The 23,468-nt window shown below is 35.0% G+C and overlaps 1 protein-coding gene and 1 long non-coding RNA gene across 8 annotated transcripts in view; one reads left to right on the top strand and one right to left on the bottom strand.

Moving 5' to 3' along the window:
* LOC123868120 (collagen alpha-1(XVIII) chain-like) overlaps positions 1-16,505 on the bottom strand; it is an 86,570-nt gene extending 70,065 nt beyond the window's left edge. For all 7 annotated transcript variants that reach the window (XM_045910490.1, XM_045910491.1, XM_045910493.1 and 4 more), the window contains exon 1: positions 16,310-16,505. In XM_045910490.1, the coding sequence (XP_045766446.1) occupies positions 16,310-16,344 (35 nt within the window). In that variant the 5' untranslated portion in view covers positions 16,345-16,505. The remainder of the gene's footprint in view (positions 1-16,309) is intronic.
* Positions 5,334-14,329, top strand: LOC123868122. Its single transcript, XR_006796592.1, has 3 exons — positions 5,334-5,344; positions 7,520-7,526; positions 14,267-14,329. It is a non-coding gene; the product is annotated as an uncharacterized LOC123868122 (long non-coding RNA).
* Positions 16,506-23,468: the final 6,963 nt, after the last annotated feature.

The following is a 23,468-nucleotide window of genomic DNA, read 5'->3' as shown; positions in this document are numbered from 1 at the left end:
ATTAATTACAATAATTTAAACGCGTTAAAGTAGGTACTATTTCTATAGATTGAATAAATACAGGAATAAATCAGCTACAAAATAAAATGATCGATTATTTAATCTGCAGAAAAAAGCCATAAATACTCGTTTATCTCTAACGTCATAACTCTAAAAAGTACGTTAATGTACATTTTTACAGATTGTGAAAACATAGAACACACATAACGAATAGAGACACATGGCACAAAAATGAACGACTGAAATAACATAAATTGAAAAAACGCATTAACTCTCGTTTGCCAAAAACGTCATTACTCAAAATAACCGGCCAAGTACAAGTGGGATTTTCAAACGAAGGGTTCCGTACCATCGCATGTCGGTTCCCCTAATCTGGACAGACGCAAAGACAGACACGCAGACAGACAACGAAGTGATCCTGTAAGGGTTTCTTCCTTCCTTCCTTCCTATCCTTTTGAGTAGGGTAAGGTTGTAAGGGTATCCTTTTGAGGTACGGAACCCTAACAAAAACGATGAACGCCAAACTCTGAATTCGGACTTCGTTGTAAGGAAAGGCAAAGCTAGTGCCAGTAGGATACGCTGAAATAGATAGGTAGATGGTTTCGATGACTAGTTTCGAGGAATGTGGTTAGCATTATAAATAAACCAGTGTTAATCCAAAGAACAAAAAGAAGTCCCCTACGGCAGGTAAACTTGTCGATAAAGTAGCCTATCTACATAATAATATCAAGAAACTGTTGCTATCGAATTTCTCTTTTTGTATTTCGTTTTAATTAATTTGTTGAGAGACAAGTGTAAATTAAAAATTTATAACACCCCCGACAAGTGAAGGTTACATTAACTAGAAAAGAGCTGATAACTTTCAAACGGCTGAACCGATTTTCTTGGATTATAGCTAAGAACACTCTCGATCAAGCCACCTTTCAAACAAAAAAAACTAAATTAAAATCGGTTCATTAGTTTAGGCGCTACGGTGCCACAGACAGATACACAGACACACAGATACATACGTCAAACTTATAACACCCCACTTTTTGGGTCGGGGGTTAAAAATAAAGTGACATAAACAATAGGTACGTTAGTCTGAGGATATTAAGGAGAGTTTCACAGGTTTCCCTAAGATGTTTTGTTTCATCGTTAAAGCATTGCATGTACATAACAATTAACTCTTTAAAAGAGGTGCGAGTCCAGGATATAATATACCTGGACTGTCGTTTAGGACGCTGAAATCTTAGCCCAATTAGTTTAACTAAACGTAAAAATATTATTATACTATTACAGAATCGCAACTGAAAACGACATAAAAAGCCAACTTTAGTGGGATTTAGGTATCACACTATCACACTAATATTATAAAGGCGAAAGTTTGTATGTGTGTGTGTGTGTGTATGTTTGTTACTCCTTCACGCAAAAACTACTGGACGGATTGGGCTGAAATTTAGAATGGAGATAGATAATATCCTGGATTAGCACATAGGCTACTTTTTATCCCGGAAAATCAAAGAGTTTCCACGGGATTTCAAAAAACCTAAATCCACGCGGGCGAAGTCGCGGGCATCGGCTAGTATTATTTAAATGACTAATCTCAAATCTGTGGTCGCGAGGCGGAACATTACAAATCGATAGGATGTAATGCGTGTGGGAAGATTGCAATTGAAATAAAGTGGCATATAAATCATTGCTACATTTAACAATAAAACAAATAACTTTAGCCCACGGCTGCAGGGCTTGAATAAATTGTGGCATGAAACTGTAGCTCGAGGATTTACATTAGGTAGTGAGATAACAGAGCCGATTTTTTAACCCCCGACCCAAAAAGAGGGGTGTTATAAGTTTGACGTGTGTATCTGTCTATGGTATCGTAGCTCCTAAACTAATGAACCGATTTTAATTTAGTTTTTTTTTGTTTGAAAGGTGGCTTGATTGAGAATGTTCTTAGCTATAATCCAAGAAAATCGGTTCGGCCGTTTGAAAGTTATCAGCTCTTTTCTAGTTACTGTAACCTTCACTCGTCGGTGGTGTTATAAATTTTTAATTTACACTTGTCAATCGACAAATTTTATCTGAGGAATTTTGTTTGACTTTGACAGCTGGTTTTGTATAAGAAACACCTCAAATTTATTCCTCAGATAAAAGTTATTTGACGATTGAAAAATCGGCCCCTATAGTTTTCGCTTTCGTTAATCAGTGATAGCCTAGTGGTTAAAACATTAGCCTACTATTAGGGGATCTAGGGATACAGGGCCTTCGGCCAGGTCCGCTCGACGAAAATATAAATCTTTTTTTTTTAACTTGGTCTTATTTTTCGTCGATATTATAAAGAAAACGTCTATGTATTTCAGCTTTCTAGGGCTTGGGCTAGGCGTTGATACGAGTAAGTCATTGAATGAGTCATAACTTTTTTTAGCGATTGCTAATTCACCCATGAATATGTTATTTCAGCTCATCCAACCGTTTGGGTTCTGCGTAGATCTATGAATCAATCAATCGGATATATTAAGTACCAACAGCTGAATGAGTTTATTTTTAAAAGCTTTTTTGGTTCGGCTTATTCGTGTCTTAGCTTTCCTTCGAAATTGGTAACTGATTATTCTTTTTCTACTGAGTTAGAGTTTTCTCTGATAGTTTGGATGGTAATAGATGATTATGGTACCATCGAGCGTCTTTAAGAGGGCTCTCTCCGTCACTCGTTTCATACAGTCGTAGTTCCAATTTCGTTTGAATATTAAGCAACCAAAGTCCATGAAATTTTGCAGACATATTCTAGAAACTAATATCTATGTCTGTGGTTTTCCAGATTTCTGTTAAAATATTCGGTTTCAAAGTTACGCGGTCTTAAAAATTTTCATACAAATTGAGCCCCTGTAATTTTAAAACTACACATTTTTTGAAAAATCTAAAAAACCACAGACACAGATATTAGTTTCTAGAATATGTCTGCAAAATTTCATGGACTTTGGTTGCTTAATATTCAAATGAAATTGGAACTACGATTGTATGAAACGAGTGACGGAGAGAGCCCTCTTAATGAATGAAGGAAAGTGGAAATTAGAACTCCCTGATAGTTTATGGTATGGCTGTCAAATTGGGTCTCTTTTCATTTGTTTTCATGTGTAGATACTATTAAAAAATCCAAATATAAAAACCTGATAATGGAGATGGAAGATGTGTACTGGAACTTCTTAACGGCATACGATAGGTTAGTTGTGTTTGGACTTCTATATCTATTTTTTTTTCTCTCTCTCATCTGGCTTTACAAAGATTAGCCAATGTCAAGTTTGTAGTTATTTGTAATAAGTTTGTTAAACTATACAAGGTAGGGACCCCGTCTGTGCCGGCGCTCGCCGACATACGAACGGCCCCCCCTTAGAGCGCTGTCCAATCAGTTTTAGCAAAAAACGCCCGCCAGCTCACACCACAGAGACGAAGTCTTCTATATCTATTTTTGCTATTCGTGCTGATGTTCCACGTTTAATTTACTTATTTGTCATACTAAGTATTGATAATACAAAACCTATTAGAATTACTCATAAGCACATAATATACTTACTATGAACATCACATATCGAATATGTGTACAATCAAACGTATCGTATCCGCTATGTATTTATCAGCATGTTAACTTTATGCTAATAAGAACCACGCCGCCGCCGCCGGTGAGAAAGTGGGTTAACCTCAAAATTCAACACAGAAATAATGGGCCTAGTGTATTTATGAGAGTTTAAATTAAAGAGTGTCTGGTTTTATTTTGTTACTAAAGACTTTTTAAATAATAGGTAGGTACCATATAGGTACCAACTATTTCAGTTCATTTTTTGTAGTATGTTTATAATATTGGATATTTTAAAATGATATTATATGAGTTTCTTTTTTTCCACGAAACAGTTAACTTTAAGTTTTTAATTTAAATTTCTCATAAAATCTAGATTGCTTATAATTCAATTTCAATCATAATTAAAAATTTATAACACCCCCACAACTGAAGGTTACAGTCGCTAGAAAAGAGCTGATAGCTTTCAAACGGCTGAACCGATTTTCTTTGATTATTAGCTAAGAACACTCTCGATCAAGCCACCTTTCAAACAAAAAAAAACTAAATTAAAATTGGTTCATTAGTGTTGGGGCTACGATGCCACAGACAGATACACAGATACACACGTCAAACTTATAACACCCCTCTTTTTGGGTCGGGGGTTAAAAATGAACACGCGCTTACGAATGCGACATGCGTTGAATTAAAGGCCGATAGGTACAGATGTAAATCGGTCACAGAGAAAAGTGGTTGTCTTGTCGGTCATCATACAAGTAGCCCGACAACTGCCTATCAAGGCAGTGTCGGTCACATTGTCCGACATAACAGTTAAACGTGTTAAGTAAATTTTTGTGTGACATAAAAATAAAAATTCAATTCATGTTCATTTACAAATTGTGATCCAATTCACAATTAAGCCTTTCAGACTTATTGGCAGCCGGTGCGGTAGAAATATAGGTGAGTCATAGAGCTGTTATATGCTAGAGACAGTATCATCTCACAAAAAACGCCTTCTTCACCTGAACTGGTGACAAAGAGAATATCTTGTGCTTTTACTCATTGAACATGTTTTTCATTTGTATGGAAATAATATTGCTATCTTAATTATGACTGAACTCTAACAGTAACATAACAACTCCGTTGTTGTAGAACGAAGCTTGTTTAGTGAGATGTAATGCTGCACAATGCTCTACAATGCCCTATTGCGTGTAAATAATCTCTCTCTACCTCGTATTCCTCATTACTAACGGTTGTTTTTCTACTAATCACATAATAGTAGAGTTTTTTTCAGGATGATAATGCGGTGTGTAAATATACTTTTTAATAGTAAATAAGTTTTTCGCCTACAAATAGACTGGATACTATTTCATATCAAATGTTTGTATTGATAACTGAGACCGACGGCTTAGCGTGATCTTCGAATGTTGACTTAAAAAAAAATGTTTATTAATTTCAAGCTTGCGTATTTGTAATCATTAGATGCGGGCGCTTTTTTAACGCCTAATAATATAATGTGTTCCTCTTGATCTATTTCACTCAATGGGTTAACTCATTATTGAATTACATTTCACCAGAGAAATGCCATTTTTGAAATAACAAAAAGAATCACGTACAAATCATTTTTGGTAGAATTCCGCTTTCGCATTTCAATTAAACAACGGCCGCAGGCTTTAATGACTACGGTTTAAATGCAAATTATATTTTTGAGTGTTTCTGTTAAGCTTTTTAAGCTATCGTTTTGGTATAATTATTATTGGTAACTAGCTGATGCTCGTGACTTCATTCGCTTTGATTTAGTTTACTAAAAATCCTGTGGGAAGTCTCAAATATTCTTGTACCTACCTATCCGCATTTGATATGACGAAACCTACTAAATAGTCAACTAACAATGATTTATTAATCTTAAACTGGGTACGCTAAACTAAATAAAAAATACTGATTCGACTTTCATCGATGAATTAAAATATCGGCAATTTTATCAACACAGGTTTTTACTAAAAACATCGGGATCATTCATTCAACAAAATTACTAATCATTAACTTCTATGGTTCGTGAACACTTATTTATCTTTCATTATAAACAATGAACACGTTCGGTTTTGGCACTCAGTCAAAATCAATCTCCACCATTAAAATACCTATAGTAAAATGTAATGTATGTTTGTATTGTAGAAAATTTTAAAATGTTATTTTTTTAAAATTTTCTACACAATTTTTGAATAGTGAATAAGTCCGGTAACGAGCTGGCTAGCATCGCCTCGGTGCCGAGCGCCACAAATACCTACCTAATGTTCGTGCGCTGTGCAACCGAGTAGGTACCCTTCCTTGCATAATATAATATTATCTTATACCGACATAATTTTGTATTGAGTGTACTGAGTAGTCTTACCCGTATATCATTCAGTTAATTTTTAGAGGAATGTGCAGCGCCCAGACAAGTCGCCAAGACTTCAGGGCGCTAAGAATTCAATGTAAATAGTTTTAGAATATTGTAAATACAATAAATAAAATAAATAAAATAAATAAATAAATAAAACTCTGATATTTTAGTTTTGGTTTTCGTTTATGTTAAATCACGACGAAAATAACTGAGACATCAATAACTATTAGTGGTTTGGAGTAAGTCATTGTTTATAGGTGTAGACTGTAGGTACGCGTCCATTACCATTCTCCCAAAACATTACTGAACAGATTTTCATGCTGTTTTTGCATTACCTCAGATTGCTATAACCTCAGATTCTTATATTTATTATGGTTTGGATCCCAAAAGTTCCCTACCCAAAAGACAAAAACGGAGTTCTATTAATATCACACTGCTGTCTGCCTGTCTGTTCGCTGGTCACAGGTCTCCAACTCCAAGGCGAAATGAGTTACAGACCTAAAATTTTAGTATTTGGTGTACAATGTTGATTCAAAACCAAATATTGAATTAGAAATTCGATTAAATTATCTTTCAGGGGGGCTCGCATAAGTGAAAAAGAAGCTAAAAAAAAATTTTCTTACCTAGTATGTGGGGTTGAAATATCAATGTTTTAGAGCTCATTGATTGAATTATTGCGATGTTCGTTTTAAAAATTAAATATATCTGGGTGGTTTCGGCATCAGTGATTTCTACGATAACAGTGATTATAACATTGTGCGTAAAACAGAAGTAGAGTAAGCCTCTTATATACAAGTACCTAATAAAGTAATATTTAACAGTGAACAAGAACAAAGTAGCGGTAATCCACTAGTGCATTTAAATAAAAATAAACACGTAGACTTATGGATACGAATTCAATATCACTTATGAAGCATAAAGGGTACATTAAAATATTTTAAGATAAGATAACAAAGATGTAAAGGCGCCGTTCAATGAACTGTTTCGGTCAGCGCACGGAGGTAGGTTTGGTATGCCGAATTTTATTTATATCTTTTAAATTGATTCGCGAGAGAGCCATTTTTAGAGTGACCACCCGCAAATCAACTTGCGTATCAGGTAGTGTCAACAGATATACTTATTAACATTTACACAGTCATCACACTTCACACTATCACACTAATATTATAAAGAAGAAAGTTTGTATGTGTGTGTGTGTGTGTGTGTGTGTGTGTGTGTGTATGTTTGTTACTCCTTCACGCAAAAACTACCGGACGGATTGGGCTGAAATTTAGAATGGAGATAGATTATACCCTGGATTAGCACATAGGCTACGTTTTATCTCGGAAAATCAAAGAGTTCCCACGGGAATTTTAAAAAACCTACATCCACGCGAACGAAGTCGCGGGTATCAGCTAGTAATATTATAAAGGAGAAAGTTTGTATGTGTGTGTGTATATGTTTGTTACTCCTTCACGCAAAAACGACTGGATAGATTGGGCTGAAATTTAAAATGAAGATAGTACCCTGGATTAGCACATAGGCTACTTTTTATCCCGGAATATCAAAGAGTTCCCACGGGAATTTTAAAAAACCTACATCCACGCGAAGGAACTCGCGGGCATCAGCTAGTTAGTCATATTATTTACCTATCTGGCTGGGACGGGATTCTTAGCCATACTTTAATCCTACACTTTTACGTTGAAAATTTGAATCAAATGCGTTTATATCTTTTGAAAATAGTTTTTATAGGTTGGCTGAATAAGCTACTGTGTAGTATTATCAAAAATACGTGTCTTTACTTATATGTATAAAATTTTAATGTACGGTTGCATAACCGGCGGTTAAAGTTACATTACGCATCGTAGTAAACTTTGACCACCAAAAGGAGACAGAACCTAGGTTGCATTTATTTTTGTTGTTTCTGTTTTTAGTTGATTTTAGTTTTTGTTACTTTAATGAATGTTATATTGTAAACATTTTTAAAAATATGATAACAGTGAGGATACGTTAATGAATGGGATAGTTGAATTTCTAAAACATTTCAAGAACTATTAAGATTTAACTACTAATATAAGGCAATCATCGTTTTCAATCGTGAGACCAACCTTCGTTAGGGCGATTTATTACTAGATTTACATAAATATTACCTACCTATGTGTCAATTGCGGATGATCAAAGAGTGGTTTTGAAATACATACCTTCATAAATGCTGTCAGCTTAATGGGAATATATATCTGATATACTTTTAATAGCTAGTTCACATACCTACGCTCGAAGATATAGAAGCAGCTTTATTAATTAATTACACAAAAATCCCTTCGAGTTTGATGAATAAGTAGAAACAAATAAAAATGTAAAAATAATCACATCACATCACACTAATATTATAAAGGCAAAAGTTTGTGTGTGTGTGTGTGTGTGTGTGTGTGTGTGTGTGTGTGTGTGTGTGTGTGTGTGTGTGTGTGTATGTTTGTTACTCCTTCACGCAAAAACTACTGGACGGATTTGGCTGAAATTCAGAATGGAGATAGATAATATCCTGGATTAGCACATAGGCTACTTTTTATCCCGGAAAACCAAAGAGTTCCTACGGGATTTCGAAAAACCTAAATCCACGCGGGCGAAGTCGCGGGAGTCAGCTAGTACCTAATAAAAATGAAATAAAAAACTTATTCGCACGATCCCGCTAAATTTAGTTCAGTTTTGTTAAATCTACCTGAGCCCTTCCTGGAAATCCCAAAATTAAAAATTAAAAAGCGAACAACATTATGGTCCAAGTAGTAAAATTAGAATAAAACTATGGTAGAATGTTGTTGTAAATTAGGTAGCTCCTAATTGTTTCGCGAAAAGCATTTAATCGATATCAAGCATCACATGACATAATATAGATCCCAGTTAATATGATCGCTAATTTATTTATAGGCTCCAGGCAACTCAGGGTCACTAAGCGGGAGATAGAGAGATTTAACAGGGCTTTCTCCGTCACCTACTCCATACAATCGTAGTTCCAATTTTATGTGAATATTAAGCAACCAAAGTCCATGAAATTTTGCAGACATATTCTAGAAACTAATATCTGTGCCTGTGGTGTTTTAGATTTTTCTAAAAATATGTAGTTTCAAAATTACAGGAGCTCTTTGTATGTGAATATTTAAGACCGCGTAACTTTGAAACCGAATATTTTAAGAGAAATCTGAAAAACCACAGGCATAGATATCTATTAGTTTCTAGAATATGTCTGCAAAATTTCATGGACTTTAGTTGCTTGATATTCAAATGAAATTGGAACTACGTTTGTATGGAGCGAGTGACGGAGAGACCCCTCTTAAGTTCGGGGTTTCTCAACGTGATAAAATGAGAAATGAGAAGATCCGTAGAACAACCAGAGTGATCGACATAGCTTGTTTGAGAAACTAAAGTGGCAATGGGCACATACCTACATAGTACGAAGAACCGATAGAGGTTGGGATCCCTAGTTGCTGGAATGGCAATCTCGTCCGTAAAGCTCACGCGTTGGCTGCCCAGCGGTGGACAGACGACATCAAACGAGTCGCGGGGAATCGCTGAATCCAGGTGAGCGTAAGACCGCGACCTGTCGAAGTACTTAAGAGGGGTCTCTCCGTCAATCGCTTCATACAAACGTAGTTCCAATTTCATTTGAATATTAAGCAACCGAAGTCCATGAAATTTTGCAGACATATTCTAAAAACTAATATCTATGTCTGTGGTTTTCCAGATCTCTGTTAAAATATTCGGTTTCAAAGTTATGCGGTCTTAAAAATTTACATTTTTTTTTAATTTATTTAATCAAAAAAAAAAAAAAAATTCACAAGAAACTATAATATTATCGCTCATACAAATCTTTGAGCCCCTGTTATTTTAAAACTACATATCACACTAATATTATAAAGGCGAAAGTTTGTATGTGTGTGTGTGTGTGTGTGTGTGTGTGTGTGTGTGTGTGTGTGTGTGCGTGTGTGTGTGTGTGTATGTTTGTTACTCCTTCACGCAAAAACTACTGGACGGATTGGGCTGAAATTTAGAATGTAGATAGATTACATCCTGGATTAGCACATAGGCTACTTTTTATCCCGGAAAATCAAAGAGTTCCCACGGGATTTCAAAAAACCTAAATCCACGCGGGCGAAGTCGCGGGCATCGGCTAGTTTTTAGATAAATCTAAAACACCACAGACAAAGATATTAGTTTCTAGGATATGTCTGCATTTCATGGACTTTGGTTGTTTAATATTCAAATGAAATTGGAACTACGATTGTATGAAGCGAGTGACGGAGAGAGCCCTATTAACAAGAGATCTATGTCCAACAGTGGACGTCTATCGATTGACGACTACGATTTTAATTGATAACCTCAAACCATTAATTCCTATCTTAGATTCTACAAAATTTTACTAGACTATTATCAAGCTTTGTTCTACTACTATAGCTATAGTACATTAAATGATTTATAAATATATAAGTAAACAACAAAATATAAGTACAAGAATGTCGCAATGCGCTAAAGGTGTAAACTGTAAAGCACCTGACATAAACATGGTAATAGATAAAACCTGTTGTCAGGCATAGTAACCGTTATTCGTATGACAAAATTTAACACTTTCGTAACTTGAATGGTCATTGAAACTTACATTCAAGTAAGACCTCCATTCTATAGTTACTAGAACCACAGAATTCAAAATAGGTATAGAAATTGCGAAGAAGCGTGAGCTTGTTGCCGTTCAGATATCTAGTGAAGTACGAGTATCAATGCGCTTCATTGCAAAAACAGTTATGTTTACATAGACTTACACATAGCTTAATTTAAGTGTCATTGTTTATCTCATATACCCGGATTCCAGAGAATTTTCGACAATCTAAATACAAGCAGACGAAGTCACGGCGGCTATCAACCTTCTAGTTAGTAGTTATACTTTATAGTATGTTTATGGTCCCAATATAATTAAATACAGCAGATACCATTTCTATTATCTCAAGTAGAATTCTGCGTCTAAATTACTTGTATATCTACTTGAGTAATATTGTATGCTGACTTAGTCCTGACTGTTTAATATGCATGTAGGGAAGCAATTAGTCATGTTTTTCTCGGAAGCATCCTTTGTTGGAAGGCATTTAGAAAAGGTTAGAGGTACATTTATTTGACCCACATAATATTATTCTACACAAGCAATAATAGAAGTGGCTAGTAGTAGTGGGTAGTAAAACACTTGTTTTAGGGTTATAATTTGCCTTTACACATATTACACATTCTCTACTAAACTTTATTGGTAGGGGTAAATCTAGTAAAGTAAAGTAAAGCATTCTTTATTGTCACACCAAAACATGTAAAGATATTTCTTTATTTAATTATTAAAGATTATTTCTTTATTAAAGATAAAGACGGTGGCTTTATTGTTGATTATTATTAGTAGAGATAAATTGATTATTTGAATTTGACTATAATTGATTTGGATAACTTGGTTTGCCAATTGCAATATAGGAAAGCAAAACCAGCCAACCTTGTTACCTTGTTTAATAATATAACTAGTAAGCAATGCCCCAAAAACAAAAACGAAAAATTTTCAGGAATTCTACAAGTTTATAATAAACGTAGACCCTGGTGCTAAATGATAAGGCAGTCTAAGATAGAAGCGGGCTAACCTGGAAGGGGCATGGCAGTTTTTATTAAGCCCATTGAATGAAAATCTATTCTATTCTATTCAATTCATTCCCCTTTGGTTTCTAGTGCTTCTACACGGCATCGTACCGGAAAACTAAAGAGCTTGGCAACATTATTCAAGTTTATAATTTATTGAAGAAATTATCTGTAATAGAATCTAAATATAACTACGCAATTAAATATTTAACGACATATATACTACAATATTTAAAAAAATGTCTTCAGTATCAAATTAACGTACAGGGAAAATGGTATGACGTCATGGTTTCAATATGTACACTACGGACGTAATTCAATTCAACCTTGGCGCAAACTTTACTTTGCATACAAAAAGTACACATTTGCATTAGTTCAGTCCTGTGGTTCAGTTAAATTTCGCTAACAAGTGCCTAATCATTGTTGTTATTATACTATTCGTAGGCTAGATTGTAATGTTAGTAAAGTACTGCCGTCAGCACTTTATGATATTTAAAAAAAAAATTGTTATAATACTTAGGTAGGTACTTACTTACTAGATGACACAACTTAGCCTGCGTGGATCCCAAAATTCTAAGGTAACTGTTTCATTTTCTGGGATAAAAAGAAAAGGAAGTATGCGGAAGCAATATCTGCACCTACCCAATTTCTCTAAAATCGGTTAAACGGATTGACCGTGAAAAGTTGGCAGACAGACAGACACACATTCGCATTTATAATATTAGTATGGATTAGAATACATCGTCTTGTTTACAAAGAATGAAGTCTTAAAGGATGTAAAAAAATATATGTATAATAAATACCTAATAATAATAATGTAGGTGGATTTCTAAGTTAGGGATTTAGCGGAAATCCGCCTACGGAATTCTACTACAATGTAATATAATTATTATAATTATAGGGGAGCGACAATATATTATTGCATATATGCAAACAAAACGTGGGAGAAAGATACCACTCACGGAACCTCGCTAGATTCTTCTCTAACCTAGTTTTAATTTTAACAGGGCTCTCTCCGTCACTTACTCCATACAATCGTAGTTCCAATTTCATTTGAATATTAAGCAACTAAAGTCCATGAAATTTTGCAGACATATTCTAGAAACTAATATCTATGCCTGTGGTGTTTTAGATTTTTCTAAAAATATGTAGTTTTAAAATTATGGGGGCTCAAAGATTTGTATGTAAATTTTTAAGACCGCGTAACTTTGAAACCGAATATTTTAACAGAAATCTGGAAAACCACAGGCATAGATATTAGTTTCTAGAATATGTCTGCAAAATTTCATGGACTTGGTTGCTTAATATTCAAATGAAATTGGAACTACGTTTGTATGAAGCGAGTGACGGAGAGACCCCTCTTAAACACTTTGAATATGCGAAAGTGTGTCTGCCAACTTTTAACGGCCTATCGCTTAGCCTGAACCCATTTCGTTGACAGATACAGAGTAGCATCCCGAAAAAAGGACATAGACTACTTTTTAACCCGGAAAAATCACAGAATCAAGCCAAGGTCAAGGGTCACTGGTAGGGATCTCCAGAGATAAATGCTTCTTTGATTGTTAATTTTTTTTTATAAAACATAACGAGCAAACGAGCAATCGGGTCACCTGGTGTTAAGTGATTACCACCGCCCACGAACATTGTTACAACTTCCTTGTTGTTTCTTTATTGTTAAAATTTTCTGGTACAAATAAAAAAAAGATCCATCGAGATAGCTTGAATCCCGAATACTGGAACAGGCTATTTTTATCCCAAAAAATCAGAGATCGGCGGGATTTTTAAAACCTCAACCATCATCTATTCATTTAGTAAACTATAACATAGCTATTCTGCTATGGGTATCCACTATCTAAACATTGGGAGTGATGTAATGTTTTAAATTCTGAGAAGGCAAGGAAACGCGAATGGATTGCGCTGGTGAGTGAAGAGTGCTAGAGTGAACTGATTCATCAAATTCAATAACACAATCTATATGCGGATGGATACCAGTGCGAAAGCTACAAATTATTCAACTACTAGCTGACGCCTGCGACTTCGTCCGCGTGGATTTAAATTTTTCGAAATCCCGCGGGAACTCTTTGATTTTCCGGTATAAAAAGTAGCCTATGTGCTAATCCAGGATATTGTCTATCTCCATTCATTTCAGCCAAAACCGTTCAGTATTATTGCATGAAAGAGTAACAAACATACACACACACATATACACTAAAACTTTCGCCTTTATAATATTAGTGTGATTAGCGTGACTAGACGATGCATAGACTTTTATCAGCGTAGATTTAGGTTCTTTGAAAATCCATTGGGAACTTTTTGATTTCCCGGGATAAAAAGTAGGTAGTGTCTTTGGGATGCAAAATATCTCTATACTATAAACTTCATCAAAATTGGTTGAATAGATGGACCTTTGAAGATCCCGTGGGAACTCATTGATTTTCATAATATTGTGTTACGTGGATAGGCCGGTAAAAGGTAACTAACATACAGGCAGACAGATAGACAATAGTGTGTAAACTAATATTAATGCGAAAGTGTGTGTTTGTTAGCATAAATAGAGTTTACTAATCTTAGTATGATTAGAATTTCGGGCACAAATAAGTTTACCTACCTATTTATTTTGGATGATATTATTAATTTTTGAGTTCCTACTGAGATAATAATGTTAACATAAAACATTCCACATTCTTTTGGTATTCAGCAAATGATGAACTTAATACTAGCACTAAAATCTATTGATCATCAATGATATTGAAGCTATAAATATTCTGATTTTAAATAAGTTTAACATAGGCAAAGAAGAAAACAATAATTTTGTTGAACCGTATAATAATAGCAAACATAATTGTTTTATTAAATGTTTTCCTTCGATGTCCACAGGAAAAATGGATTGAAAAACCTATTGGTGCAATCTAACGTTAACTATGCTTACGTACCTACTTTTTATAGTCTTTGCTTGTAGACAACATAGTTGTAGACACATTTATTTATGCTATTAGATACTATAATACATTGTTGCTGTCGTCATACGTGACTCCGGTTGCTATCGTAAGCCAAAGTAAACGCCTAAACTGCTTAAATGTTTCGTGGAAGTGTTTACATAAACATACCTATACCGTAACTTTACTAACGAATTTCTCGTCGATGTTTTCAATATTTTTATAGTAAAGGAATAACAAGTGTAAATTAAAAATGTATAACACCCCCGACAAGTGAAGGTTACAATAACTAGAAAAGTGCAGATAACTTTCAAACGGCTGAACCGATTTTCTTGGATTATAGCTAAGAACACTCTCGATCAAGCCACTTTTCAAACAAAAAAACTAAATTAAAATCGGTTCATTAGTTTAGGAGCTACAATGCCACAGACAGATATACAGATACACACGTCAAACTTATTACACCCCTCTTTTTGGGTCAGGGGTTAAAAATAACCTAACCCTTTACAAAGTAACGGAATAAAATTAGTTACTCTTAAATAATATACATAAATAGATTGGAACCATCTTTAACGATACTTAACAGCTTTACTATCGAATTTCATGTAGATTATTTATCAAATCAAAGAAAAATCAAACACTTCCCATGGGATTCTTAATAACCTGAATCCACGTAGATGAGGTCGGGATATTTGGTACAGAGATAGCTTGCATCTTTGAGGCAGATATAGGATACTTTTAGACTCCGGAAAATCTAAGTTTCCACGGGATTAATAAACCTAAATCCACGCGGACGAAGTTGTTAACATCATCTGGGTTTAACCTTAATTTGCATAGTAGTAACCAAACCTAAGTTTAGATATTATTCATTTAAGTCACATGGATATTTACAAAATGTTATTTATCTAGTTATGTTAATAGTTAGTATTATAAATTGGTTATTTATCAAACATTATAAATGTTTTTATCAATGGAATAGTTTACCGGCAATAAAATACCAACCAATACCATTAATAATCGATTTTATTACTAACAGACCATTTATGCTAAGCTACTGGATAATTGGGATATAATGAATACATATCTACTAATATTATAAATGCGAAAATGTGTTTGTCTGTCTCCAAGCTTTTCATGGGCCATTTTCATTTTTAATCAGTTTTACTGTAATTTGTAGACACAAAGATAGCTTGTGGGTACTCCAGAGACGGCCATAGTTTAGGTAGGTATCTACTTTTTACTACCTCGAAAAAACCAAAGAGCTCCTAGGGGATTTTAAAAAACTGAAACCCACGCGGATGAAGCCACGGTTATCATTATAAGTATAGAAATATTATAAAGTGGTATACTAGGTATGTTAGTTTGTGACTTTGTACCTATCGGGGGATAACCTCCTGAACTAAAATATGAAAATTCTTTCAATGATACAGCGCTATAATTATACCTAAATAGGTACCATAGACTGTTAATTATATAATGCGAACGAAGTCGCGAACAAATGCTATTGTACCTACTAAATAATGAGTCAATTGATTATTTACTATTATTTTATTAATGAACTGCTTAAATGTTTAATTTAGCAAAGTTAACATTAATATAATTTACCTTATGTCCTAAGCTTACATAATATAGTTTGGACCCTTAATAACTTAAAGTTTGCTTAGCTTTAAGTTTGTAAAAGCTTTAGCGACATTAATTTTCTAACATCTAAATTATTATGAGTAATGAATTTGGGTGCGTTTCATTTTCCTAGATATATTATTAAAATGAAACATGTTCTACAAAAATGTCACTAGTAAAAATGGCACGTTTTCAAAATCTACTTACAATTGAATTTTCACGATCCAATTGAAAAATTCCATTTTGTCGTCAAAGGCACACTTCACAGTAAACAGCACACAATAAATACAGAAAACTTAATCAAACATCGAATTTTCGCAATCCAAAATTTCGAACATTTTCGTAACTCGCGATGTATTCACGTACCAGCGGCGTCTGCGCATACGTACGAGCGAACGCTTTAGCGTCGGTTCATTAACTGATTTTCGCTGGTTGCATGCCCCTTCGCGAGAAAAATTATCGAGCTTTTATGAAGAGTATTTCTTATTATAATAATTATGTAGGTCACAGTATTGATAGATCGATCGATCGACTTGAAAGTATCGAGTTTCTTAATGGTTCTTTTCGATATGGATTTGGAACCTTGATAATTGAAATTCAATCATAGATCTACATAACTCATTACATCAGTATGATAGTGGTTGGTGAAACGCATATTAAAGCTTCAACAGTTCGACAATTTAATTTGAACTGCAATCTGAACGTCTTCTAATTACCAGATTTGTCTTTTTCTAAAAAGGGAACCTTTCTTACTTTTAGAAAGGGACTCTACCTATCGTATAAAAAGACTAATTGTCCTGACTGACAGACTGATATACCTACTATCAATTATCAATGCACATCCTACACCACTGGGGTTAGAAACATGAAATTTTGAGAGTAGATTCCTTTTATATAACGTAAGCATCTACTAAGAAAGAATTTTTGGAATTTCACCCGCTAAGGGAGTTATATAGAAAATGGAAGTTTGTATGAACCCCCCTTCATTTTTAAAGTTACATCCATGTAAATTGGTATTTAGGCATTCGGTTAGGAAAAAAAATGTATCATTCACGATTTTCGAAACTTCTACTCCTAAAGGGGCTTAATAGAGGATAAAAGTTTGTATGAAAGTCCGTTATTTTTCAAGTCGTCTGGTGGGAGGCTTCGGCCGTGGCTAGTCACCACCCTACCGTTACCAAATACTTCTACCAAAACTAGTAGTTTATGTACCTACATATCAAACATGGAAACGAACCAGATACTTAGGTACATTGCTAAGCCTAAGAGGCCTTTTGCTGCTGTGTGCAAAGGCCTTTCATGACACAGTTATCATAATGATTAATTTGATAAACTAGCTGATGCCCGCAGCTTCGCCCGCGTGGATTGATCAGATCCCCTGCAGCATCAGGATTGAGGAGTTGGAATCCAAATTTTTTATGAAACAATGTCGCAAAGTTCCTCTATCGATTAAAAAAGAAACGACGCAAATCGGTTCAGAAATCTCGGAGATTTCGGTGTACATAGGTAGAAAAACACAACTCCCTTCTTGAAAGTCGGTTAAAAAAGTAGCCTATGTTACACCCTGGTCAATCCTCTACTTGTATGTAAAAATCCCGTTAAAATCGGTTCAGCCGTTCCGAAGATTAGCCTTTTCAAACAGACAGACAGACAGACAGACAGACAGACAGACAGACAAAAATTTTAAAAACGTGTGATTCAGTTATGGTATCGTTCAAATAACCATATGACCTTAATATGTGGTAGTTATTTCGAAATTACAGACAGACACTCCAATTTTATTTATTAGTATAGATTATGTGATTAAAGTATTGTACGAGTAGTTATCTTGTTTACATATCGCAAAAAATCTAGAATAGCTCAGGTGATTGACCGATTGAACGATTTGGCGTCTTTGATAACATAGTTTTGATAATAGCAAATTCCTGTCTGTTACTAACCGACTTAAAGAATAGGAGGTTTTGAATTTTGAAAGAAAGTAGATACAGCCAGGTTAAATTATAAAACAAAAACAAAATTCACAGTTTCATTGATTTGTTACTTGGTTAAATTTTGTTTATTTCACTATAATATTTTAAAGGAGAAAGTTTGTTTGTGTTGTGTGTATGTTCGTTACTCTTTCACGCGAAAACTACGGGACGGATTTGGTTGAAATTCGGGACGGGCGATAGATTAACAAATAGGCTACTTTCATCCCGGAAAATCAAAGAGATCCCACGGGATTTCGAAGACCCCAAATCCACGCGGACGAAGTCGCGGGCGTCGGCTAGTACTAAATAAGTCCCTGTTGTCGGAATCTAATCTAATATAATAACGCGCTCACACGCCGGAATCGCCGGCGTACCGTGGTCCATTTTTCGTGCAAAATTTCAGAAAAAATACCCGAGTACAATCCTGGGTGCACGAGACTCGCACTTGGCCAGTTTTTTATATGTAGAGCGCCTTAAAATCGAAATATGCAACTCAGTAAATCATGCAGCGGTGGTATTTTTAGTCCACATAAACTATGCTTCTTGTAAATGCCGCAATTTCAAACATTAGATCATTGACCGCGTAAAACAGTGAATCTGCATAGGAAGTTTACGTAATATTAATATCTAAATATACAAACTTTTTTTTAGCTCTTGCGATTGTCGTAATAAATATTCTCTTCCTACGTTAGTTTCTGAAATAAAATTGTCGGTGATTTTGCTACGCCAATCGTTCAATAATTTACCGACTTAATAATACCTATACCTAAGTTCGTTCGTACGTAAAGAAGTTTTCAGTAGATGTTGAAATATGAAGGTCGACGGTTAGGGTTTAGTCCGCACTGCGAATTTCCACTGCGCGATTTTATCCGTGAAATTCTGTGACATGGAACCGCAAGCAATACTAGGAGCAAAAAAAATTGGTTGTCTGTAAAGTCGGTTTACTGACGATAGTTGAACGTGACAACAAAGGCCGATTGTGCTTCTTTGTCGCTCGTTCCGCGCTCTCGCTTGCACTTCAAGCCTTACATGGAACGCCTCAGAGCGAGGTAACGCCGCATGAGTCATGTTTTTTCGTGCGTGCAGCCGGATCTATCGAATTATAAGACATTGTCACGTCAAAAGTACGCGCAGGCGGTTTCATTCAATTTCGATGCCACAGTATTCTGCTAAAAAATCATGCGGTGAAAATCCGCAGTGCGGGCTTCTTCTTAAGGAGGGATTGAAATATGAAAGGTTAACAGTCTGCGTCTAGCTGCTGATTTTTCGTCAAAATTTAAAGTATGTTGCAATTTATAGGACATAAGTTAGGTCTAAGTTCGTGAACGAAGTCACAGGCAGCATCATCTCGTTCTGTGAACAAGTGTAAATTAAAAATTTATAACACCCCCGACAAGTGAAGGTTACAGTAACTAGAAAAGAGCTGATAACTTTCAAACGGCTGAACCGATTTTCTTGGATTATTGCTAATAACACTCTCGATCAAGACACCTTTCAAACAAAAAAAAAAACTAAATTAAAATCGGTCCATTAGTTTAGGAGTTGCGATGCCACAGACAGATACACAGATACACACGTCAAACTTATAACACCCCTCTATTTGGGTCGGGAGTTAGTAAGACAACACACCCTTGCACAGAACTACTGGATTTTTTGTCTCACTAGTTCTGTAGTTTTATTGACTGTACTACTGGCTGTGATACAGGTAAATACAATACAACTGATGAACAGAACTACTGGGAATAGAGGCTAAGTTCAGGGCCTTTGGGGCGAAATAGTATTTCAGTAACAATAACAAATATTAACTCGGTCCGAAAGCGGGCCAGTAGTGTTATTTGACATCGAAGGAGTTGCCAAGTCTTCGTGCTGCGAGAAGTAATTGAGTACAATATTTTCTTATATTCATCGCTTTCATCAGGTAAATGTCATTACATAGTTTTAAGCATGAAATAATCACATGCCGCAAGTAAATATAAGCCTCGATAGCTCAACGGTTGACGAGCGGACTGAATTCCTAAAGGTCGGCGGTTCAAGCCCGACCCGTTGCACTATTGTCGTACCCACTCCTGGCACAAGCTTTACGCTTAATTGGAGGGGAAAGGGGAGTATTAGTCATGATTAGCATGGCTAATATTCTTAAAAAAAAAACCCAAGATACCTACTCGTAAAGTTCATATACTAAAATTAGACTACATAATATTATGTACATGACTACATGTATACACATAACTTAAAAATACAACTAAATACGGGTTAAAAGTTATATTTTATATTTGTGGACTACATAAATTACTTAGTTATTTGGTTACAATTGGGTTATGTAACATTACCAATGGTGCAAGTGCAGTTCTGTCTAACGCGTACTATCTGAGAAATTACCACCACGGCTGCCATATTGTAAGGTTATAGATATAAATATGATCCGATTAAGTAGGGTTAACAAAAAATAATATAGTGTTTACAAAAGAATTAACCTCCAATGAAAATGATTTCATCCGAATGTAGCTCTTCAACTCCACTAATGTCTGCACCATTCTCATCATCACTACCAACACAGCTGCACCATCATGATGTGGTCATCATCACCACAGCCGCTTTCCCGTATAAAAATAGATCATCTATATAACACTAATATTATTGTGTGTTTGATTGTTTGTTTATCCTTCCTTCACGTACTCTTAATAAAAACAAAGTTTTCACCTTCATCTTCATCAAAAAGCCAGTATTTCTTCTAGATTCATTTCAATTGATTTATCTCTATCAGCTAATCGTCTCTGGTTAAGTACTCGTGCCTTAATATTTTTTACAATACTAAATAATACAGGTTTTCATGCAATGCTTAATGATAATTAAATAATGTATAAAAAAAGGTTTGTACGCAAAATACTTTCCTTGTTAACCGTACTTTTCAAATGACAGTTGACAAAAAGAGTAAAATAATATGGCGAGTTCATTGTCACTTTGTACGCGTTATAACTCCAATAACGAATAGACAAAATTACTCTGTCAAATTTTTTCTCATGGAAATATTACTCTAGTATGAAATCTGGGTCACACATTTAAAGTTAGTGTCGTTAGTCGTTACTCTAGAGTGACAGTCTTGTTACTCCTTAAAATTAATGAAGTGTCATACTTTTTAGCATGCAGTTACTAAACAAACAATTAGGTCATACGGTCTACATGTAAAGTTGTACATGTTAATATTTTGTAGTAAGTATATCTAACCTAGTATAGGTATTCCTATATCTTTACGTGAAGTAATTCATATTAATCTATACGTACTAATAAATAAAATTGAAGTGTATGTCTGTTTGAACGGGCTAATCTTCAGAATGGCTAAACCTATTTTGATGGGACTTTCACAGACAAGTAGAAGCTTAACCAAGGAGTAACATAGGCTACTTTTTTAACCAACTGTCAAAAATGGAGGAGTTGTGTTTTTCTACCTATGTACACTGATATTTCCGAGATTTCTAAACCGATTTGCGTAATTTCTTTTTAATCGATAAAGGAATTTTGTGACATTGTTCCATAAAAAATTTGGATTCCAACTCCTTAATCCTGATGCTGCAGCGGATCTGACCAATCCACGCAGGCGAAGCTGCGGGCAGCATCTAGTAATATTATTTACTCGAAAATATGTTTGTCTGTCTTTTACGAAAGCGGATATAGACGTTTCTACGGGCTATTCACTTAATCGATTTAGACGAAATTTGGTACTTCCCGGAGAAGCACATAAGTTATTTTTGTCCCTAAAAATGTATTTCCCATTCAAAAAGATTTTTTTAAAAGGGTTTCCCGTAATAGTGCCATAGGATTTTAAGAAACCTCAATCCACGCGGACGAAGTCGTGGGAATCATCTGGTAAAAAATAATAATCCATATACTATCCATATTCCATATATTATTATAAATGCGAAAATGTGTCTGTGTGCGAAACAGACAGACAGACAGACAGTCTGTCTGTCTGTCTGTCTGCTCGCTTTTCACGGCCCAACAATTTAAACGATTCTGATGAAATGTAGGGAGTTAGTTTACTTGTACATCTCGGGGACGGACATAAGCTACTTTTATCCTGTAAAATCAGAGAGTTACCTCGGGATTCTTAAAGGTACATCCGCTTAACCAATTTATATGATATTTGGTACATGATTTAGTAATAATAATATAATATGTAATGTAAGGTAAGCAGCTGCCATTGTTGCCTAAGGAGCTCATTAATGTCTGATCTTGTCAAATCTCTAACTTTAGATGTCAATTAGGAAGAGACAATTGACAGATCTAAATAAGGCTTCTCGGAAATTAGAGAATTCCCATTCACAGACAAAGCCTTTGGCAACTCAATGATAGGTTCAAAATCCAACTAGCATGGGTTTATTGTCATTGTTTGATATGAAACGCATACCACAATGCTAGTATATTGGGACCATTTTAATTGGCCATAGGAGAAGCGGGTAGATATATAAAGTGCAGGAGATGCCCCGCCTGATAACCCGATTGCCATGTCGACCTGTCGCGAACTATAGATCTGTCAATGTAGTTTAGAGATATGTACAATAGAATTAACCATAAAACTCGACAGTCACAAGTGTAAATTATAACACCCCCGACAAGTGAAGGTTACATTTAACTAGAAAAGAGCTGATAACTTTCAAACGGCTGAACCGATTTTCTTGGATTATAGCTAAGAAAACTCTCGATTAAGCAACCTTTCAAACAAAAAAAACTAAATTAAAATCGGTTCATTAGTTTAGGAGCTACAATGCCACAGACGGATACACAGATACACACGTCAAACTTATAACACTCGTTGGGTCCTGGGTTAAAAATGATGATCATTCGTGAAGTCAAATTCTATTGATACAGTTGTAGTAAATCAGTTTACGCTGATTTGGCTCAAGCTCGGGGTTCGCAAGTTAACGATTTAAAGTTGTTTAGGGCAATTAGCTTCAAAGTTTACGTCTCGATTAAGTTTGATGTTACTCGAAAATGTGTTTATCTCTTCTCTAGATTTATTCGTATATGTAATTCAATGTACGTGTACGTTCTAATTGCCTTGGATTTATTGGTATGCTTACCTTAGTTTTCCTTAGTGAAATTCAACATTTTTAGGGTTCCGTACCTCAAAAATAAAAAAGGAACCCTAATAGGATCACTTCGTTGTCTGTCTGTCTGGCTGTCAAGAAACCTGAAACCTAAACCTTGACTTAAAACCATGAAATTTGGCAGGTATTATAAGACATAGCACAAGTGAAGTGAAAAATGCGAAAACCGTGAATTTGTGGTTACATCACAAAAAAAAAATGTGTTCACGAAAAAAAAATTACTAAATAATTGATCAAAGTGAGAGCTTCTAAGAACCGCTTTATGGGAGTCAATGGCAGCGAGATGGCGTG

The sequence above is a fragment of the Maniola jurtina genome, chromosome 9 (assembly GCF_905333055.1).
Source record: "Maniola jurtina chromosome 9, ilManJurt1.1, whole genome shotgun sequence".
In the NCBI taxonomy this organism is placed as follows: Eukaryota; Metazoa; Arthropoda; class Insecta; order Lepidoptera; family Nymphalidae; genus Maniola; species Maniola jurtina.
Note: the sequence above shows the minus strand (reverse complement) of the source record. Positions and strands in the feature narration are given on the sequence as shown.